The following is a 24,238-nucleotide window of genomic DNA, read 5'->3' as shown; positions in this document are numbered from 1 at the left end:
ATTCTAACATCACTGTTAAGGCAAAAACTATAAAAAAGGAACACAAATCCTCTAACACTGGCCAATATAAATGAATGCATCACTACGGGGTCACATGTTAAATGTCAGAAATGATCACTTACTCCAGGCCTATACTATAAATAGAGGTTGAGACAAAGAAACAATTAGTGTTAGGCCCATCGGTTATTACCCTCTCTTTCTAAATTCTTCTAAAATCTTCATAGTACAGACTTTCTTCATCTTTTTCTTGACTTACATTTCTGTGCTGTACCATGTGGTGTGCTTACTCTTTTCACTCACATCATTCTGGTTGGCGATGGGGACAAGCTGCAGGGGATGGAGATTAAGTGGCAGCCGTGCAAGGTATTATGGGTAACGTCTGTGAGGGACAGCATGTCTTGGGTATAAAGGTGACATACAACCGCCATGGGCTACTCACTAGCAGGGGGATTGAAAGGGAGAGAGAGAAGGGGAGAGCGAGAGACCGAGGGAGAGCAGACAGACAGCTCATCGGAGGAAGTGTGATACAGGCTGCCCAATAATGACACCATTGCCAAACACAACTGACAAGACACATGGAGAGTGGAAGAGGGAATGTGGAAGACAGGGAGAGAGTGAGAGGGGGGGAGACAAGCAGCAGAGGGGAGAGGGTGTGATGTGACAGCCCAGCAGTGCCAACGGCTGCCACAGAAAGGCCAGCGGCGGCAGAGAGGTGCTGTCTCCCATGGAGAGAGACAGAGGGATGCAGAGACAGAGAGAGAGAAACTCAGGGCACGTCCACACTAGGTTGGCTAAATTCAAAAACGCAACCGGGGAGGATGGGTTTCATCGTCGGTGCCTTAAACCCTAGGCCATCAGGGCACCCCCTGATCACTCATTTTACATCTTAATATAGCTGATCACACATTACAGGTGTTGTCATTAGCTGTTAATTTTGTCAGAGGGATCATAAAGTAGTGACCAACATTCGGTGCAGCACCCTAGAAAGTACTGTTCACCTCGTTAACAGTTAGCATTTATGACCCACGATAAAACAGTGTTCTGCTTGTTTAGCTGCTGGACAACAAAAACTAAAAAGTGCATGGAAATTAATTGTCAGTTGTATTGGAACCCAGAACAGAGGTTTAACCAGTTGAGACTCAGCTAAATAACTGCACTGTGTCTTTAACACTGCTAACCAGATGTCGGCTGAGATGCACAGATTTGATGGTTGCCATGGGAGATTTCCTAATTTTTTGTTTTGTTTTTTTATTTGTCAAGCATTTCATTATGAGCAGGGATCTCCACGAAAACGACCTCAAAACTCTAATGTGGACACGACTTGTTTTCACATGTAAACAGTGTTTACAAAATAAGTCGGATTACGGTGGATGTAGTCTTCAAGAGAGACAGGGAGGGATACAAGAAGAGACAGAGACACCAACTGGCAGGCAGGGGGGCCCACTCCCACCCTCACCAGTCACCTGCCCCCTTGAGCATGGCACCATGCAATATTCATCCTCAGCCAAGCAGTCAAACCAGCAGGATTCACCCCAAAGGTGCTTCTCGTTCTTCTCCTCTCAATCTGCTCCACAACCGCACTACCTTGTCTCAGGGCATACAGACAGATTCATGTCTGTCAAACTCTGCAGCGACTATCAAAATCTGATCTGAGGGGGCCTCCTCACCAACCCTCCCACTCACTCAGAGAGCAAATGCGCCATTAAAAATGCACATCTTACCAGCTCATCTCGTTTACCTAATGCATATGCATCATACCTCCGGGACCAAGAGAAATGATATTGCAAGCGATACAGAATATCCTTCATTAGATATACAATTCAGATTTCTTCAGGAGGAGGCTGGTGGGTTTTTTCCCCCTGTGCTACCAAGCAGACTGAACCTTGGGAAAGTGTGAAACAGATACAGGACTTGTTGAAAGACACCCATCTGGATGCTGGTTAGACAGCCATCTACATACTTTAACTGACTCGCTCTCTCTCCATCTCCCACTAAATGTGAAATCAGTTCAGAAGTTGCTTTGTGAGAGTGAAAAAACATGACGCAACACAGAAAGTTCACTGTGCTACCAATAAAGTGGGCCTGGAATTAACACTGATGTAAACTGCTAGAAATAGATTGAAAAACAGAGAGAGAAATCATTAAGTCTGAACAATAGCACATAACCAACTGTTGGGAGATCAGTGGAAGATCTAGTGTCTGTGTGTGTGTGTGTGTGTGTGTGTATGCGTGGGGGGGGGGGGGGGGGGGGGTGCCTAAGTGAAATTAATCATTAGTGCTTTTATCTGACTTTCTTCTGTGTGCAACCCAATTATCCTTAATTTTGCAATTACACATCTTAGAATAAATTAACCCCCTTGGCAATTCCAGTGTTAATGTTGCAGTGCCCTTGCATACGCAAGAAAAACAACAACTGAGAGTACAGGCCTATTTTTAGTGTTGTTTCTTTCTAAAAAAAAAATATCCACATTTACTCTGGGGCATATGGATGATCCTCTTTGTTTAAAGTCTATTCGATAGTTATGGAGGCAAAAACATCCTTCTGGAAAGAAATCAATGGGCCTGATGTTGGAGGGCAGTATTAAAATCCAACAATGACCAGATCTGCACAGAGCAAACCTGAGTTGTATCGAACCAAGAGAGGCATGCAGGGAGGCCAGGCTCTGCCAGCCTCCAGAGCTCTGATCAATAGAAACAACTCAACATTCATCCACTGCTGTCTATCTCACACACAGGCTACAGTGGTCTGAAGGATGCTCAGACTGAAAGCACAACTTGATTGGCACAGGGAAAACGGGTAATATATATATATATATATATATATATATATATATATATATATATATATGAATATTTACAGTTCAAATTGTGAAAGAGGATACTGTGCTTGCAATGAATGGATGAAATAGGTTATATCATCATAAATTATTAAATATGTTCCCCCTGTCAATTAATCTACAGGGAAACTATTTGTAATGCCACAATCCCTCTTAAATTTAACAGTAAAATGTTAAATGTGAAATCACTGCAATAAAGAATTTACTGAAATAGAAACCCAACATGGGAGGTCTATAAGGATAAAATATTTTATTATGGTGTTCATAATTTATGTCACAATCATGATAAAGTATATTTTCTAAAAATGTTATTCTGTAATGTAATTTATAGATAAATTGACCTAATTGTATCCTGCAATCCTGTGAATCTAACACTGTCATACAGCAGACCTCTTTGATTTGCAACTTTGCTCACAATGGCCTAAAATGACCAGAATGTTTTTAAAAAGGCGACAGCTACCTGACTATAAAAGGTAAGACAAAATATCTAGTAGCTGACAATCTTCATCATCTCACTTTATATGTCATCCTACTTCACATCCATAGTTGTCAGTTTGTCTTGTGTTTATGTGTGTGTCTGTGTGTGCAGTCCACCTGGGGTTGAAAGACGGGCACAGCGGCTTGCTGTCCTTGTGGCTGCGTGTCCATATCCATGGTGTTAGGAGCTTGATCCTTTGCACCTCTGAGAATAAAACACACAAAATAAAACAAACAAGTGATCATCAGACAAACAGTCAGCAGTAATTTCCTTTAAAAAAAAACAACAAAAAACACCAAAATCAACATTTCTCAACAGAAAATAATAACCTCAATCAACTGAACAACAGCTCTCTGTTGTTCAGCACCAACTATTGTGTGCAGGTTGCTGCCAGAGTGTCCTGTTTCAGCAGAACTGGATCCTGCGTCATGCCTGTGGATTTGACACTCTTTGTCGAGGTCCCTCTCAAGTTGCAGCATGGCAGATCTACAGCAAGCAGCGATATTAATCTGAACAAAGCTTAGATAATGCCACTCTGTACTTCCTTGGCATTCCTCCAAGGAACCTTTTATGGGACTTACTGGTTATATTGGCATTTCATAAGCAGTTCCACTTTATTTTCCGTTTCCTGAGAAAATATAGGTCACACAGAGGTGAGCATGTTGGGTATGGGTGTATGTCAATGTGCTGTATAATTGCATGTTCTGGCATGTAGCCTAGGAGCAAGATAATTGCATAAGATACTCCACCACCAGTTCCTTGGCCAATCACCACACTTAAAACAGACAGTGTCATAATGTGAAATGTTACCTGAATTAATAATTTACACAAATCTTTGAAAAAAAAGTATGATGCAAAAATTATATTCACACATGCAATTAGCTTATGATTCCAGAGTCTCCACTCAACTCATGTATGTGGGAAAAACTATTTCAACAGATGCTCTAGGATAACTTCTAGTGCACACTGTAATGTACATAATATGGTTACATAGTCTAACAATTTACACCAATTTATTACTAATTTACACATGGTACTATGCATGCATAACAGCAGCCATGTGCCATCCACAAGTTGATGATTCAGATTCCAGTTTAGGGATTAGGATTCGGCTACTATCTGGTGTCTCTGCAATGTCTTATTTACGAGAAATGGACATAGACACAGGGAAAAGGACATAAGTGCATGAAGGCCGTCTGTCTGTGGATCTGTCAGTCTGTCGTGTGTATTACTGTCTCTGGTCTCTGTCGCCTCAAACCTCGCCGGCCAATTAAAAATCCCCTGGTACAATGGAGAGGAGAATGGTACCGAGGAGCTGTCTCTCTGCTGATGTCGTCAGTCCATTCACTAAAGGCTAATAATACTAATTAGACATCTGCCAAATATATCCATATATATGCATGGCACTGTAGGTGCATGTTTGTGTGTGTGTTGGGGGGCTTTAATATGTGTATGTAAGAAAGCATGTGTATGTGTTCGCGTGAGCAGGCACGTATTTTGTTAATACTGTGGTTGTTTATTTTAGATTAGTTCATCTTTTCTTTCCGGGGGTTCGCTGGCCTTCATGTGAGCTTTGAAGATCATGAAAATAAGTGTTTGCACAACACTATTTCTCCTGGGACTGTATTGACTATATTGGGAATATTATTTTCTGAAATTTACATTAAAAGCTTGTTTCAAACTAGTTTAAATGCATTCAAATGTAAAAAAAAAATGGTTTATAAATAATAAGGATTAAAAAGCACCAACCGCTGGAGGCAAACTAGAAAAACATTGTTAAATGTCCAATCCAGAATTCTTTGGTTCATATTTTTAACTTAATAAACACAATAAATAAAAAAGAATTGAAAGCCAACTATTGCCATGACTTGTGTAAAGGTCTAACTTTAACTTTAGTTTATTTGTTAAATTAACAAAACGTATTACCTATAATTATCTTCATGTTACATGAGAGGTTGGCACTTTAATGCTTTAAATAGGAAAAGTAATGTCATGAAAATCTGTTTCCTCATTAACATGCAATTTTAACATTAACAAGATCACTTATTCTATAGGGGAAACATGTGATCTCAAAGTGAAATCTATATCATGTGTTGTTCTTGAATTGTTCACAGACTGACTACCACAAGCAAACAGCACCGTTACAATACACTGACCCACATACTGTGTGCCACAGTGACGGAATAATTATAAACAGGGCAAAATCTTGCTTATTGTGGAAGTGTGTAATTATGTTATGAAATTGTTAAAACATGCTATTGTGCCAGTGATGATGATCAAATATTTATCGTAATAATCAAATCAAATGAAGACTAATAAAGAAAATGACATTAAAAATTGTTCAGTCAGCACTTGCAAAAGCAAGAATTGTGTTAATCCTTAAAAATAGGTAAAAACTGAAAACAGAAGCCCCAAGTATGTACTTCAGTCTTTCATATGTGTACCTGTGTTTTAATTTGGCTTCAAGCCCTATTAAGACAATCTGGAAACATCCTGGATATGCATGGGGATTTTAACACCAGGTGAAAATAGGGCCTATTAGCCAGAGGCTGACTGGATGGCTGACTAGCTGGTTGTCGTGGCATTTTGATTTCGGTGTCGCAGGGGACATAACAAGTCACCCACCCAGGCGGCCTTCCTGCCTCTCGTAGTGATTCTTTGCACTTCAGCCTTGTGTTTTGTTAGATTGGGGCTGGCACCCTTACTTGTCTCCCTAACCCTCTTGTGTTTCTGTCTATGTGTCAAAATAACCAGGGGGCATCTGAGCTCCCTGACGTTCTTTCGCCTCCCACATCCCACATTAACGAGATCAATTAAGACTGCCATGTTAGATTAACACACACCAGGAAACAGCACAATTAACGAAGCTAACTCAATCAAACGAGGCAAGGTCACACTCTCAGAGCTCCCATTCACACACAGTTCAAGTAATGTGCTACAAATCAAAAGCAAAGCCTTGTCCTAGTGACTGGACAAATCAAACACAGGTTGATTTAAACTTTCATCATGTGAACCTTAAATCTACTAAATCTCTCTCTCTCTCTTCAAAATCTCTGCTCCACTGTTTCCACTGTTTCTCTCATCGTCTCTGATCCAAAACAGTTCCTGCTCTCATCTCAGGAAGGAATTTATAACTTCCAAAATATTTGGTGGGCACAAACAGCAGTGGAAACTCGAGGTACCAGCCTGCCTGCCTTTCTGTCATGGGGACGAGAAATGGTGGCGGGCTGGCTAGGATTTTGGCAGCAGTGGGGCAGCAGCAGCTAAAAGCTAAATCCCCTAACTATTCATAGATGCATGTCAGAGACTAGTTCAGAGCTTTGGTCTGACAGCTGCAAATGTACAACAGGATAGACCCAAGTTGAGTGCAGTAGATAATCCAAAGGCTAAATATGTGGACACACAATATGCTAGTAGAGTGTACCTAAAATCATAATATATGTATTATATTGTCACATTTTACTATCTAGTCTCATGTTTTAGTGCCTTTGGTGTCATCTTGCAGCTGTGAAGCAAGAATCGTATGGACTGTCAAACTATTATACTTTAAAACGAAAAAATGTCAAATTATCAAATTATCCACAGCCGCTCTCACCATTTCCATTACGGTTAAGCGGTCAGGTGTGAATATATAATTTCTGTGCAGATACAAATTGGCGAGATCTACCGTATATTGTTAAGTGAGCTAGCAAGGACCATTCATCTCTCTGACAAACTGGTTGTTTTTCTGTTGGGGAAAGAGGAAAAAAAAAAAACTTTCCCATCCAGACCACCAACCACTCTGTGTAAACAAACAGTGTTTTCTGACTGTGCTCCATCTAATGTGAGACTCCAGCCTGACATTCTCACAGCAGGCCCAATCACACGGAGGTAATTATATGATAGAGGAGGGAAGGGAGAAACAGAGTGAGGCAGAACAAGGGAAGGAAAGAAAAGGATATTAACAAGACTAATTTTCTGTGAACAGTCTTCTTTGTTCTCACACTTCCAGCACATATCTTATTTGCTAATTTGCTCTTCTTCCTTACTTCAGAAGCATCTCAACCTCTCACCCCCTTCCCATCATACTCGTCTCAAATCTGTGATTTCTTTTTTTCTGTTTTCTGTTGCTGTGACACATACTCAATCACCCCTTGTACTGTGCAAAACTCTATGCCCTCTACTCAACAAGAATATAGACTTTGTGAAGAGAGTCATGACCGTAATTAAAGGGGCACTCCAACGATTTAGTATTTCACTTTCATAAAGTTGGGCGGACTCATCTGATGACACTATCAGGGTTTTGTTTTTTTTCAAACTTTGGAGCGCTCCCTCCAGAACCACGGAAGATATAACATTATACAACTGTTGTCACAGGCTGAATAGTACTCTTCATGACGAGTAAACTGAACTGCCTTTAAGTCAGTGGGAAAATCCCGTTTATTTTCATCTTACTTCTCTTGACCTACAGAATCAATGCATTTTACACTCAAAGATCTCTTATACTGAAATCTGTTTTGGAGCATTCTTGCTTGACAATCGGATGACTGTCTCTGCCTGTTACACTCAGACTATGGTGGTACCACCCAGGATTTCTACAGAGTTCGTTTCTGTACAGTGCCAACCACACCACTGGTGAAAACATTTAGCCATTCCTTTTTTAAAAAGGGACCATTGACTTCTGAGTCATTATATTATCTTCTTCAAGATTCCAGAAGCACCAATAGACAGATTTTCCCTACATTACCTTTCCACGTTTTTTATTAACCTCGCAGTTTGCATTAAACACTCACTAGGAAAAGTGGCTAACTGTGTGCAACCTGTAAATATTATCTTAATATCTATTTTCTGTAGCTTGTTTCATGACCCATTATGCCAAAGAACTGTTCGACTATCATTTCCACCATAATTATAATGATGAGGTTTTTGCTCAACCTTTAAAAAGACGCTCTGAAAAAGTATGTATGTACAAGTTGGCTTTTCGAAGCATGGTGGACAACACGTCGTCCAATCTTGATATGAAAGAGCATATCTTCAGTCAACTGGGGCAAAACTGAGAGGGAGAAGGCAAAAGTGAGTAGGGCACAGCAGGGATGGACTAGGACAGAGTGGGACGATGTAGAACTGAGAAAAATGCCAGGAAAAGAAGAAAAAAAAAAGGCTTGTTAGCCCTGATGTGTTCATGGTCCTGGGAGAGACGGTGTGGAGCTGTGCACCACAGAAGTTGGCACTGGCTTTAGCTCCTCTTTAATCCCCATTTCCTCCCTTCTGCATTATTCATTTAAAACAGGAGAAGAGGAAAAACAAAGAGAGGGAGCCGACTATAAAAAGGTAGATCAAGGCAAACTGGGAGGGAGGGGGGATGAATGGGGAAGTGAAGGGGAAGCGTCCTGGAATTAAGCGGTCCCAAAGAGAAGAGTGCTAAATCAGCTCTCAATCCAACGACAACAAATATGAAGACAGACTGATGAGCTTGGGTCTAAAGAGAAGCGAAACGAGAAGGGCAAGAAATTGGGGGAAGAGAGGGGTTGTGTGAGGGGGGTTGGGAGTTAAAAAAAGGAGCGAGGAAAAATATAATGTGACACTATCCGGCCTGGGTGTAGGATGTGAGGGAATCAAAGGCACCTTTGAGGAGCCAGAAGACGACAGTGAAAGTGCTAGAAGAGTGGTGTCCATGATTACAAGAAGTGGAGAAATCTTTTAGTCTGTGCTCATGAAAGCCCACCCCGGGCCTCGTCTGAAACCCCTGCTTGACTAACACTGATGATACAGAAAGAGAAAAAGAGCAAGAGAGAGGAAGAGAACCACTAATGATGGAGGGGTCTGGATACTACAGAAGCAGCGCACTCTCCAATTCATTTTAATCACTATTCAAAATCATTAGCCCAAATGTGCGAGCACTCGTGTTCGTTGGACCACGAGCCGACCAACTACACCTCAGCATGTGAGCCAGTCTTTGAGGTCTTTGAGGAAGACGGCCCAAGACTTGATGGAATAGAAAATGAAGAGGAAACTTTATTGTCTCTCAATCTAAAAGAAAAAAACACAACAGGAAGATAAAGGGAGAAACCTTTGAAAATAGGCTTTGCAAAGCCAGCCAAACACACTACAGAGTCAAATCATTTTGGGGGACATTTTTCCGTTCCCCAAATGTGGCTACAAAAGCATAAAGTTAATCAGGGAGCAACTCAGCATGAGAATATTACAGAATCTCAAACAGTCAGACAGAGGACCCAAACAACAACACTGACATCAAACAGTATTCATTATTCAACAGGCAGAACATGGCTGGATTAATGGCTAGGTCTCTTTCAGACCGTCTTGTGTCTGTGTGTGTTGGAGGTTGAATGTACAAATCAATGTATCTGATCAAACTCAATGTGTTTTTTCAGGATCTTCCAATTATAGCTCCACCAAAACTGAATTTGTGAGGCCAATACAGATATCAATGTTTGAGATCCTTATAAAATGTGATACCGATATTGTTATTGTTGTATCCTATATTGTAAACACAGGAAATAAGCAAACTTTTTTTATATGGATGCCTTAAATTTGCTTATTTAACAATTGTGACTAGGATATGTACTGAGGGGGACATTTTGCAGTTAAAATATAATTTGACACATTTCAAAATTACTTCAAACATATCTTTGGCATTTTTGGAATACCTGCAATTAGCTAAAACTGGTTGATACATCAGCCCAGCTGATTACCAGTCTGGCTCTACTTCCAACTCAATGTTAAGGTGTATGCATAGATGTGTTGAGGAGTTAAGTTTGACATTAAGAGACATCTAACTAAAATGGAAGGAGTCTCAGTCTATCTGTATGTCTGTCCTTCGATTATCTCGACAACGGACACTCAGCGGGTGTATTGGCCCCAAGGAAATTAGGCGTGTGCTACTACCGCCAGAAGTACACACTGTGTAGTGTATTAAGAGGGGACCATTATTAACTGTTACACTGCCGAACGGCATGCTGGGTACAGCTCGCTCTCCGTCGCTCACAACAATACATTTAAGAACAGATGAAGAAAGAGAGACCGGAGAAGTTACATTGCAGTAAAGTCTTGAAGCAATCGGCCTTTTTTCCGAACAGGCTTGTTTTCAATGGGAACGGCACTAGTGAAGTATAAACAAATGTAAACTGTGATGTCTCTGCTCTGTGTGTGTGTGTGTGTGTGTGTGTGTGTGTGTATGTGTGTGTGTGTTTGAGTGTGTTATCTTTGTACAACTCAGACCTTCACCCTCTCCCTAGTGGAGGGAGCACAGCGAAATGATAAAAAAAGGGAATTAAGACAAAGAAAACCGCTGAGGTCCATAGGGACACTACAAGGCCAGCGATCCATAATGCTGCTTTCTAACTATTTATAGTTCTCCTTTACATTTTTCACTTTCAGATTTTTATAGGCTAATGATTATTTCACAACAGAAGTAAATAGCACAGCACAAATAGCCTGGGCTTCATGTGAGGCCCAAATTGATTTATTCCCCAACAATCCAAATAAACTAGCACAGTGCTCCTGTGTGTGTACATATCACCTATTGCAGCCTCTAAAAAGTACATCTGCACTATCACCTGACCTTCTATGAGCCAGTAATCCCATTTACAACACTGGACTTTCCTCTGTCTTCATGCGCGTGCACACCTGCACATTTGTATCCCCTCCTGTCTCAGTTCTCCTTTCACATTTCCAGCCACATGTATAGTAAAGATGTCCACCATTGAGAAAAGAACTCAAGCACATGCAGGTGTCAGCCACTCTCCTCCCCTTTCTCCTTCTCACTCGCGTCCCCCCCACCTCCTCCCCTTCAAGCTCCTCTGGGCTCTGTTGCTCCAGTGTGCTGTAGACACGAGCTGGCACGTGGCTAAAAGCCCGGGCCACCTCTCTGCTCCATTGTCCTGCCCACTCCACAGCGGCACTGACGACTCTCTTGTGGCGAGGGGCCCTTTGTTGCCAGCCTGTCACTTCAGCAGGTGCCTTACAGCAAAAAGGCAGGAGCTAGCCAGCCAGCAGCCCACACCGCTTCGTTAGTGCAGCGCACCGTTTGATGTGCTCATTTCATCAGCCGGAGACGGCAGCCAAGGAGGATGCTAATAATCACTTGAAAAACAAAAACATTCCACTCAAGCTTGTAAAAGATAAACTCCAATTTCAATGATAAAAGAAGAGTGACAGACAGCCATGGTACCAGTCAAAAAAAGACCGCCAGCCACACTACCCCTCTCTCTTTTTTCACTCACCACCCCCCGTTTCCCTAAGTAAAGCCAATTCATACTGTCAATCACTGAGTATAAACAAGGTATATTGACAAATTGCTGACTATGTAAGGAAAGACAAAATAGTGTGGGCCAAAGTATGCAAAACCAGAGCTGTATTTAAGACAGCTGTGTGATCCCTCAGAAACCAGCTTAGTGTGTGAAGGAGCAGGCTGTGTGAAGGAGAGAACCCCCCAGGCGTTCAGGAGAGGGGACCCTGGGGGTTTGGGCTATGCTTGCACACCTTCACTACATTCACAGCCCTTCAAAATGCCATATCACCATCACACCTCAGTTAAAATACATACTGAATGCATAATTTGTGAAAGAAAATCAAGAGCACTTAATTTAGGCTGGCTGATCTAGCTGCCAAGCGATGTCATCAGTTTTTACGATGTTCGAGGGACTTTAATTATGGATGTAGTTCAATTTCCAGGCTGCAATGGTTTGAGAGCAGAATTACAACTTTTTGGGTTCCACAAAAAGCACAGAAAAAATTACTGAAACTAACAATTATTTTCATTATAGATGGATCCGCCCATCACATTCTCTATTAATCGATGAATCATCCGGTCAATTAAACATAAGAAAATAGTGACTAATGCCAATCACAATATCGTAGAGCCCAATGTGACATCATCAAATGTCTCATTTCGTCCGACCAACAGTCCAAAACCCCAGAAACTGAGAACATGAAGCCATCAAATGTTTGGCAGTGATGCTTGAATTAATGAATCTATTATCAAAATACTCAATCGACTAATCGCAGCTCTAGTCTTATTTTTTATTCTATTTTAAGAGAAAGCGGTCACTGTTGAGGCAGTTACCACATGGCACTTTAATGTGAAAACTCCCTCAGTAGTTAAAACTTTTCAGGTGGCATCACCACATCACTGTAAAGCACAGTATACTTGTGTAATTAAACTCTTCTACATTGAAATACCTTTACGCTGCAAGCTACCAGACATCAGCAAAATAAAAGTGGAGCAAAAAATGCTCATGTCTAGAATTATTTGGTTATTTGGTTATTAAAGCAACTATTTAGGGTATTTTTATGAGCACACCTCTCAGTTCATTTGAACGTTTGAACCAAATATCCACACCCAGATTTGTACACCACAGCATGACGAAGATCCCGAAGGCTTTAGGTTGCGTTAGTCCCCTGTGGCAACAACTCATGGTCTTTCACAATGCAAAACAGAGCATTGCACAGCAGAGCAGAGCTTCCAGTGCTCCAGGACCAATAAGGGCTTTGTTTGTTAGCCATGTCACTTACTGACCACCAAATTAGCTTCATCACCTCTGGCACCAGGATATTGGATGTGACATTCTGTACCACAGGGCTGGGGCTCTGTTTGTCTGCAAGGCTCGAGGGCTTATAGTAAAAAAAAAACTAAAGACATAAAATAGGGACAAATCAGAGAAAAAATAAAATAAGGGAATGCCACGCTCACTTTTTTCTTCTGTTCTAAATAAAGGATTGTTTTACACAGTATTTCCACCAAGAGTCTGGTCTTCATCAGTACTGCTGTGTTTTCTGAAGCCTGACCTTGTGATCATACCAACAGGAGTCAACAGATAAGAGCATCATCATCCAGGCAGTGTTCAGAATCTGAAATTACATTACCCTTCTTTGTCCTCTATTAATATCTATAAAAGAAGAGATGAAGCTGCAAAGAAGGAGGCAGCTTGACATGGCCCATGTGAACTGAAAATTGCATAAAAGCAAACAACCAACAGATACAGAAACTTGTATGCGATGTGGTACCAGAGCAAAAACACAATTTGACTGAACCATTACAAAGAAGACTTAATGCGTCATTTGTTGTTTACACAGCACATTAAAGTATAATAGGCGTATATAAGGAGATCACACAGCTACAACACCAAACACCTTTTTAATCCGTTTTTTTTTCCCAAACTAGCATTAGCGCCTTCTACCTTGCATGCAGTGACTGTGGCTATGACTGGGTTCTAGGACAGCAATGATACAGCAGCAACTGCTGACCCATCTCTGTGTTGTTTGGAGATGATGAGGCCTGTCATTTGAGTTTCTCATCTATGAAACAACCATTAAAAAAAAACATCTGGTGAATGCAGTCTATTTTCCCTTCACACAAAACCAGCAGTCTCTCATACTCCCTTCAAGCAGGTTTTCCCCCCTTCTCCCTGGATAGTTTGAAGCAGTTACCCTGCGTCAGCATCGAAGTTTGTCTAAAAGGAAATGACAAGAGCAAGATGTCCAAATCATTAGTAATGTGAGAGGAGCAGTTCCCAGGCATGTCTCGTTACATAGTTGAGTGCTAACGTGTGGGCTAAGGGCTCGTGTTGGGGCTTTTCTGGCCCAAGCCTTCTCATATGCTCTGTGGGGGACGGGGGAAGAGGACCACAACCCTTCAGCATCTCCACGGTCAGTAATGGAAACAACCAAGACCCTGAACCCAAAACAACCTTAGTTCAACCCTCGCACTCAATGAGAAAGAGATACCAACACACAAAGTGTGGTCTAATACACATAAACTCCACCACACCAACAGATGCAGACACACACAGAAATCAATGTAAAACTGGATGCATATACTGAATACATACGAATAGTGGGCCCATGGGAACGTGGCTCCACAAAATCAAGCTTGGCTCTGGCTCTGGTTCGGTTTCAGCCTACTGTGGCTTCTGTGGTGGGCCCTGCTGGATGCCGCACACACATGCACACACAATCTTCTAACCAGATCCAGAGCACTGCTACTCAATCAGAGGTCAAATACAGTCCTTTTGCTGCATATGAGTGTGTATATACACCCATGTTGTTGTCATGCTGCCAAGGAGGATGACTCCTAACTATGAAACCAACAATAACGCAACTATTTCAGTTGATTCCAGTAGCACAATTTATCCTGGCTAAGAATCACATCACATAGAAATGATTTGGTTTGACCACATATGTAAATCTACAAAGCAAAGCCAAATTAACAGCTAAGGTTTTGCACTTGGAATTTGAAAAATAGAAACTGTGTGATGATAAATAACAGGGGCGCAGGCAGGCATGCGTAGTTCATTTCCAGACATATGGCTCTGTCTCGAAGAGTAGGTGTACCTTTGAGGAAAAACTTGGGACTGAAAATAAATCAGGAATAATGCGACTATACAACAGCCAGTCAACATTTTCAGAATGGGTACTTGAAAAAATAAAATCAGCTTTTATTTCTTTACTTACCACTTCTCTATTACACATCAATATTCCAGGGAAGGAAATATGTTTCGTCTATTTTCTGTGTACAGCTCTGATGTGAGAAATGAGGCTTATTCTATCGTTTCACTCACTTGAAATTGCTTTGGGTTTGGCAGAGTGGAGAGTGGAAGCGTGGAGTAGAAGCCAAACACCTCAAAAATGCACATTTGGACAAAAAATTATTACAGAAACATAATAACTTCTATAAACCAACAACAGGCATGTGAGCACAAAACATGCATAGGCAGACACACAAATGCAAGAAGTTCCTGCGTTTATTTTTATTCCTCAGGCACTCGTCCTTCTTTGCATGAGTGCATCACCCAGCACACCGACAGAGAATCCCAGTATGTGTGCGAGTGTGTGTGTAAGGAGCTGACGATCGGAGAATAACGTTACCCCTGAGGGGTCGCACCTCTCTCCATTCTCCCCCTCCTCCCTTATCCCTCCTCTCTACCCTGTGCCTGCAGGGATTTCCCTTTTCAGTTCAGGAGAGATGTCAGACCTGTTCCACCATCCCTCACACAGAGACTGGCCTCTGCACTCCATTCACTCAACATCTGTAAAACTCCACAAATCAGCCTCATTTCAAGATATCAGGGCCAAGTGGAGCTTAACAGGGCCACAGCTGAATCACAATGTCTCACAACGCATCTTCAAACACAGTATTTGTTTATTTTGAACCAAATTCCCAGTGGGAAGTTATCTGCTGGACACAATATTAATTCAGAGACAAGGAGTAAATAATGAGGATCCCTGGCTAACAACTGGACACCCAAAATAAGCGCACTCGCCCCAAAAGACTTGTTCACAAGCACAAATTACACTGTATCCAAATGATCATTCAGAAACAGAGCCCAGAAAAGCAGGAAATAATCAAATGTCACAACCATGTAAACAGTCACTTTCATTCAGCTCATAATAGCTAACGCAGCTTTAACCACTCTCTTAATCCTGTCATCAGATCCACACAACCAATTGTTTTCTTTCTTCTCTCTCGTCCATCTCTCTACAGTCACACAACTCTGCTTCAACTTCATCACTCTTGCCACATCTTCATTCTGTCATCAGATCAGCACAAGCAATGAGAACCTCCTTTAAAGTTAATAGGTCACATAGGGAGTGATCACACAAACTGCTGCCTTCACTTATAATTCAGTTTGCATGTAAAAAAGGCATGCTTTTTCTTTTATACCTTTTAGAACATGAATACTCAAAATTCATCTAAAACTACACAGTTGAGTTTGGTCCATTGAGGCTCATTGTTTTCATTTTTTAAACCTGGACTTCAGATTTAAACTCAAGCATCTCCATAAGCCAAAAGGGAATATAATTCACTCTCTAGCAATGATGAACATAAAAAAATAAAATAAATAAAAAAGTTGTGTCACCCATTCATTTCAAGAGGGCATTTGGGTACACTGACCAAATCCAGTTGAGATTTAGCAGGTCATTCATACAGAGCTTCCACCTAATTAAGAATCTGCTTTGTGTGATACAACTAGACCTATACATACAGAGGTTTAATAATAATAATTCTATGTACGTATCATATAGGAATCAGTGTAGGGATCTATAACAGCATGGAGTGAATATACAGAAAATGAAATGCCAGAGAAAGACAGAAGGGAAGAAAGAGAGAGAGAGATCCACAACAGGGGTTGAAAGCAGCTAAACCAGATCGGTCTTCCCTGCCACCTTCACATGTTAGAATATTAATATTAATGAAACTTCCTCCCTCCCCCCTCTGCCGCCCCCCCCCCACACGATTTGAACATGAAAAACTTAAAAAGCGTAAATTCCAGGAGTTGCGTATCACAGTTTGACCCGGAGCCACACAGCAGACACCAACCATGACAGACTCGCTGTTCAAAGCAAGCGGGAGCTGCTTTCATCAGGGGATCCTAGTGTTTTTTTACAGTGTGACACCACCAACCAATGCCATCTGCCTTTTTCTAAAATCAGAACTTCAAGATGTGCTTCCTGCTTGTGCGTTGTTTTTAGGTGGGCTTCACAACCAAGGACCAGCGTCACGCAGGCTTTTGCTGCTTTGCTGCTTGCTCACTGCTGTTTACAGCCAAGCCCCGCAGTGTGGCGCAATGTTAAATATTCACTGTTAAACTGTCAAGCCAGAACTGGGTGGGAACCCAGCCAGGCATTCACAGTACAGCAGCTTTGGATGCCCCCCTCTTCAAACGCAACCCAACCAAATCAATCATTTTTCCTCCAGCCAATCCAGAACCAGATCAGCCTAACTCCCTCCTCCTGCCACACACCCACTTCTTGAAATGCCTAGACTCCTGAAGACCACTTTATTAAGCTTCTTTTTCCCACTCCTGAAGTTACATTTCTTTATCATAAATACTATGCACAAATACATTAACATTCACATCGTTTGCACTTAAAAGTCACCTCTGCTCTAGGCCTGAGTAAACCACTGACTCCTGATGCCTGCCTTCAGACATCTGTAAAATATTTTTATTCGGTGCCCCAATACCGCACTGGCAAAGGTCTCTCATCCTTGGCTTGGCAGGACTTCTGACAGAGCCAGCCGGCAGCGCCATACAGGCCTAACCCCTGCTGCTGCAGCTTCCTGCTGCTCTGAGGGAGTCAGGCTGCCTGCCTCCCATTGACTGTGGGCCAGGCTGGGCAGGGAGGAGGAGGCTGAGGGGAGGCCCTGGGTAGAGAGGACCCCCAGGAGAGGAGAGCGGAGGCAAGAATAGGGGGACAGACTGAGAGTCACAGAGGTTGAGGGGTGGAAAGAGGGAAGAAGTGGGGGAAACTAAATAGGGAAGAGGGGGGCTGGTAAGAAGTAAGGGTCTAAGACGAGAGGCAGTAATACTGGAAGAAGAGGAGAGATGGGTGGCATGGAAGTGGAAAGGGAGCGAGCCAAAGGGGCTTGAGGGCAGGTTAGGCAGCAGGAGTTGAGGGGAGCTTCTCATTATGACTCCTCTTCCTTCTTCATGCCCCCAGGCCTTGACCACAACCTCAAAGCCCCAGGCCACACCAAGAGACCAGGGAGACCATGGAAGACTGCTGTGAGTCAGGGTAAAAACACAGACAGAGGAGAAGAGGGGAGGGGGAGAGAGATGTCCCCCGCACCCAAACGAGGCCGCTTTAAATGAAGAGACTGTAAATGAAGAGAATATGGAATTTCACAATTAAGGTTTTTTGCCTGTGCTCTGAGTCATTTAAGCGGTATTTACCTATACCAAAATCTGATATTTAGATTTTTCTACATAATACAGCTGCACGGTGCATTCATAAAGAAAGGCCAATCCAAATTATAAATTATATATGTTTTACAGCTAAATAGCACTGCACTTATATACTTATAAAATATAGACTGCATCAGCCCTATGATATTTTGTATAGTGTCCCATAGTATTTTACATAATATACCTTTTTTGAACTCCTAGTAGCTCTGCTCTCTTCTCCAGTGGATGCACAATGAGTGAATATAATCAATTGAAACTGCTTGCCCAGTTTAGCAGTTCAGTCTCTTGCAGCACTGTGAGTTACATATATTTCCAGTGCACTGCGGCATTGTGAACAGCTAGTATACCATAATGTAAATAAAAAATCTGGCTTTACAAAACCGATATTGATCAATTGAGAAATGCCTTAGATGGCCCTAATCCTAGATTGTCTTGCAGTGTCACAAGAAAACAAAAATGAAATGTGAAAGAAAGTGCAGGAGAGACAGTGAAATGTCCCTGGCTTTTCACACTGAAAAGAGGGAGGGTAAAACAGACAGTCTGTCAAAACAAGATGCTCTCACACAAATTAGCTCTCTTCTGCAGCAAATCCCATGTGAAACATTAAGGCTCATTTGTGATGAGGCTGAAACAAACGCCCATAGCACAGTCAGAAAGCAACACAAAAAAAATCTCCCTCCCTCATTCTGTTCATGAGTGCAAATTCATTCTGCTTTTGTCTCATCTCATGACAAATGCACACTGTCACTGTCACTGATGTGGTGTTTACAGTGGCATATAGCATCTTGTAATTATTCTGTGAAAGTGAATTTGTATCCTGAGGGATTTGTATTTTTGCGTGTGGATAATCAAAAGAGATAGAGAGGGAGAGGGGACGATTGGAGAGTGATCTCCAATAAAAAAAGGAAGATGCTGCTTGAGAGCCATCTTTCCAGCACAGTTCACAATATGCCCACATGGATTTGGTAGCTTTGTTTAGATGGCAACAAACAGCAGCTTATTCCTCAACATGCAGTAACCTACCAACACAGTTCATACACTATAGGTACTGGATATCTACAGTATAATGCATGTGCACTACACTGGTCTACAATAGCCTAACTAAATGGTTCTTTATGTAGGCTGACTGATTGAAAAGGTTAGTAAAATACTGACTCTCGAATAAAAAAGGACCACTCAGTTACCAAACTCTGCAAAATGAGAACAAAAAAAAACTAGCTACATTGCACAGCTATTTCAGTCGAGTCAGTACCTACAAATAATTCAAACAGCACGTTATTTCTGTCAATATATAAAAAAATATTTAACTGTTTACCCACTTTCTGTGTAGATTAACAACGTTATTACACATAAGTGGGACTCGTTTTAACCTTTCCAGTGTGAACGACGTATTGAAGCTATTCATTTCTTCATCTTGGTTTAATATTTTTTTATGCTTAGAAGCTCTTTACTGTAAGTGGGAAAATGCCCTTTATGGTATTGTTTTAATTGATCCATTACCTCAATAGGTTCATAACTCCATTACATATAAATAGAGTTGTTTCATATAGAGCAGGATTTCAGAGCCAAAGACAAGACCATGGTTGGAAAAAAAAAAAAAGAAAAGAAGTGCTGTGAAATAAACCACTGATATTGTGTGGTCATGGCATAAGCTGACCCAGGGGCACTGAAAGCATTTCATAGACTTTAAACAGGGTCCTAGGTCAGTAATTTTTGTGTTTGCATGTCTTTGTAGTCGGTTTCCCCCCAGAGCACTACAGAGCCCATTGAGAAAAGGCATCAATGCCACAGTGAAACGGAGAACTTTCACGTGACATAGGGAGCCGCGAGGCATCGTCCAAGGATATTTGAATGCTTGAAACATCAGTGACCCTTCATAAGACAGAAGAAGATGGATATGAAAAATATTGACTGGCTGGCTGTTTGAGGGGAGTATAAGAAGCTGCTTAGACAGCCCACTCTCATTGCCAAAGACCTCACTCTAAACTCTAACCAAACTGAGCCTGCAAAGGAAAGACTCCATTCTAAATTCTTCTGGGGAAGGCATCAAGCTTGTATTTTCTTTTTCTTTCTTTTTCTTATTTAATAATACAGCAACTAATCACAAAGAAAAGTACACCAAACAAGCCTATATCCAAGCAGTGATCTGCTCCTTTGCCAGCATCATTTCTGTACAGTGCTTGGCCAAGGTCTTTGACATCATGCAAAAGACAGTGCTTAATGTAGCTCAAAATATGGCCTTAGGAAGCATCTTCCTTCAAATATGCTTTGCGCAAGAAAAAAAAAAGCTTAACATTTTTTGTTCTTTGTGAAACCCAAAGGCAAGATGACTGTTAAAGTGGTCAGATGACAAATGTCTCATCTGATCTTTAATCCAGCAGAGGGGCCAGCTCCAGGGCTAAAACAGGAAACTCTCACAGGATAGAGCGATTTGGTAAATTCCACTGCGCTAAATCACTGCTTTGGGTGCAGCAGATTTCTCCACACCAATGAATGGCATTTTAGGTCTCACTCTCAATGTCTTAGTAGTAGAAAGTCTAGCTGCCATTAAAACTGCACTGACAGAGAAGATATGTATACGTTGGCCTAGGCAAACATGTATGTATGTGAACCTAAGCCTAATCATAGGAAAAGCCTGGCAAATATATCTCTGTGCTTTTAACTTCTCAATCATCAGTATCTCTTCCAATAATCAAGTAAACATGGGAAGGGAAATGCTTTTATCAGGTATTTTTGATGACCACGTTTCCCTTTCTGTGTGCTTCTATTTTCAGGAATTTAATCAGGCTAAACACTACTGATCACCGCTGCTGCAATCACCACTTTCTAGTCTACCCTTATTACCCTTATTTGATCCACACAATAGAACAAGGCAAATAATAAAGTTTTGCCAAGGCCTGTCAAAAGTAATCCACCGCTCATCAGCTGAAATTCAAAGCGGGATATACTGGCAGAAATCCCTAACCACAGAGACTGATGCAAACATTTGGCAGCCATTTGCTGATCATCCGGTTCATGACACATTCCTTGATAGTCAACTTCACAGAGCCAGACGGTGTTCATCTCCGTCACCTGATAACGCTGGCAGACTCAAGCCTGTTGTCTTTGACGATGATTGAATGTGGCAACACAGAAGTGATTAATAATTGGGTCAACAAGGTATGTCAGTTCCCACTAACTCTCGTCTGAATCATCTCTCTGCAGCGTAGCCAAATGTGATAGTATGACGCCTGAAATATTTGGCTGTGATAGGCAGCGACAGCAACATGGCATGAGATACTGTTTTCAACTTATGTGTGACCCCCAAAATGGTTAGGCCAAGGAGAGGTGGGGCACTGCCTCCATACCTGTGTGGTTAATCTCAGATTTATTTTTCTTGCTTGTTTGTTGTGCCGTTGACTTGTATGTACCTTCAGATTTTTTCTCAATTATTTTATCTTTTAAAGCTTATTTGTAAAATTCTTATTGTCATCAGCATTATTGTACCATTACTATTATGATATTATTATAATAGATGAGCCATTACAAAATGGTCCGCTCAAGACAAACAGAACTGTGGATGCACTCAATACGTAAAGGTTTTGCAATAACCACTCTGACTCACAAAAAAAGCAGTGAGTCACACAAGAAAAACTTTTTTTCCCCAAAGAATACTTCTTGATTTATTTTTCATTCAAATAAACCATCTCTTTACAACTACCAGTAGTTCTCTTCCAAATAAACCCTGTCTTCCAGGCTGAAACTCTTATGGTGTTTAACAGCGTAAAATAGACAGCTGGAAGCAGCACTTGGGCCATGTCTTTTTCCAGACAGAGATGGAAACAATACACACTTAAACTGTAAGCATATTGACACCATTTCCACTGAAAATGACTTAATGGCTAAGAAACAGTTATTTGCTAGTAAGACTTGTAAACATAGTCTAAGGCTAACATATGATACAAAACCAAGCTGGTTAAAATATAAGTAAAGTGAGAGTATGAAGTCACTCTATGTGACAGAGAACCGACAAGCAACCAAATCAAAGTCAAAGTCACTTACTTCCCTCTCATCACTTGATGCTGGCATGTAGCAGTTAAACCTGGCATGTAGCAGCCAGTTAAAGGCTAATGGTAGCAATAAAATTAAAATAATAAATCAAAGTTCATAAATAAAGGTTTGGTAGGTCACCTTTGCCTCGCCAGAGCCCGGAAAAATCCCAACTAGTGGCTCAGTCTTTATCAAAATCTCATTTAATCCGTTCATTTAAATTGCAATATATAAGCATATTTATCACCTAAATGTTACTTTTATCAACTCTGGTATGTAGTTATCATTTTGTTGTTCAATTATTATTTTAATTCACAATAAGAGTGACTGGGCAGCTGAGTGAACACTCAGGTGAAGTTGCCAGTTCATAAACTTAGTCCAAGCAGATACAGTGTGGATATGTGTACTGCTCGTGACTGAGGTTTCTGCTCTCTACTTGGGAAAATGCATGAAGTGCTTGAAGTCTGCCACTTCTGTAGTGTGTAAGTTAGTTAATGGGATGGAGATGTAACGTTCGGTTATACAATGCAGAGGCACATGAAATGTGTTAGATTAGTAAGATCATTGACTTTGAAACTCTCACTTTCCCTAAAAGATCAAGTACATGACGAGCAAATGTGGCCTGCTACCTTATGGGCCTGTAGATTTATAATGGCACAGCCTGATGTTGTCTGTTGTATTCATTTGCAAGGTAGTACATCACTCTGTTTATCTCTAAAAATGCTCCCATTGACAGTACATCGCACTTTCGTAATCCAAAGCAAAGTAAACTTGTAGGGCTGAATGACTATTTGCTGTTGCAGATATATTACTTTCGAGAACATTTACTGCTTCTTCAGAAGAGAATCATGAACCAACACATTCGGTACACACAAACATGCCTACACTGCTACACAACACAACTAGAGAATAAAGTCAGACATTTCCTGCAATGTCAAAAATATTAAGTCTCATCTGTTAGCATAGACCAGAAAATTGTATAAGTATGGCCTTACAAGGAAGTAAGTATGCAGTATGTGTACTATAACACCATTGTAACACTGTATCACGGCATCAGCAAGAGACTATTTTATTTAGCTAAGTACTGTCTTGTGTCTATGTTTCCACTAACAGCTACAGGTTTAGCTACGTGGCTTTGTTACGACCTTTGTTAGAAGGTTGTTCTGTCGCACGCTGTAATCATAACGTTTAAATGTCATTGTTAACTTTAAATCACAGCGGCGACTGTGTGGTTTCATGGTAACAGTGAAAGTTAGCAGTGCGGCATGCTAGTGGGCTAAAAAGCTAAGCTAGCTGGCGAACTTCGTAGAAACTTTTTCCAAGTGAGTGTCAGGATGGCGTTTGCACTATTTGCGAGCTTTGTAAGACTGTCAATCCCCAAGCAAGTGAAAATAGAGGTTTGAAGCCGTTTACGAGTGGTTCGATAGCCGTTCAATGTAGTAAGTTACAGTTTCACGAGTTCACTGACAGCTAACGGTGTCTTGGGTTCTTACCAGGAAGTGGGACTCTGTTGCTAAGCTATTCCTTCTACGTTGAAGGTTTCTCCTGGTGGTTATGGCGGTTGTCTTTGTTTTGACTTTCCCTTTCTTTCCAAGGTCGCTCCAAAATAAAGTCGACTCGCCGGGCCTGTCTTCTTGCGTGGCACCGTTGTTTGGGAGCTACAAAGTTTTCTTCGGGGAGAGACAGACAGAGAGAGAGACAGAGAGAGACAGAGAGAGACAGAGAGAGAGAGAGAGAGAGAGAGAGAGACAGAGAGAGATAGAGCCTGTGCTGTAGAGGCAGCCGAGGAGTGTGTACGTGTTTTCAGATAGTCTCTCCACTAGGCCCCTCTCATCGCCACACTCCTGACCCGTGTGCCAGTAATGTAAACAACCCAGCATTCCCGGAGCGCAGGGGAGGGGCAAGTGTCAAAGAGTGGAGGGAAGCTGTCAAATACCGCGAGATTCAACAGGGAAACTCAAACTCAAATCACACCAACACCCCTCCTTTTGATTTTCCCCCCCATTCCCATTGAACGTGTATGGAAATTGTTTTAAATGTATTGAGAGTAAGGCACTATGAGTTTGCAGGACTGTCTGAATCGAGCATATTTGTGATTTGTAATATTGGACTGTGTAAATAAAACTGACTTGATTTGACTAGCTGGTTCAGATGAAGCCGATTTAACTTTAGTGTGAAAGTTAAATCTTGACCTTGGAAACAGTAGTTTG

General features: G+C 41.5%; 1 protein-coding gene across 1 annotated transcript in view; it reads right to left on the bottom strand.

Moving 5' to 3' along the window:
- The window catches only part of nek7 (NIMA-related kinase 7), a 57,184-nt gene extending 33,313 nt beyond the window's left edge, over nucleotides 1–23,871 (bottom strand). The window contains exons 1-2 of the mRNA XM_070908597.1: nucleotides 23,522–23,871; nucleotides 3,432–3,519 (exon numbers count right to left, since the gene is read on the bottom strand). Coding sequence (XP_070764698.1) covers nucleotides 3,432–3,491 — 60 coding nt within the window. The 5' untranslated portion in view covers nucleotides 3,492–3,519; nucleotides 23,522–23,871. The remainder of the gene's footprint in view (nucleotides 1–3,431; nucleotides 3,520–23,521) is intronic.
- Nucleotides 23,872–24,238: the final 367 nt, after the last annotated feature.

Source organism: Enoplosus armatus, chromosome 7, assembly GCF_043641665.1.
Source record: "Enoplosus armatus isolate fEnoArm2 chromosome 7, fEnoArm2.hap1, whole genome shotgun sequence".
Lineage (NCBI taxonomy): Eukaryota > Metazoa > Chordata > Actinopteri > Centrarchiformes > Enoplosidae > Enoplosus > Enoplosus armatus.
The sequence above is the reverse complement of the archived record's forward strand: the minus strand, read 5'-3'. Positions and strand labels throughout refer to the sequence as shown.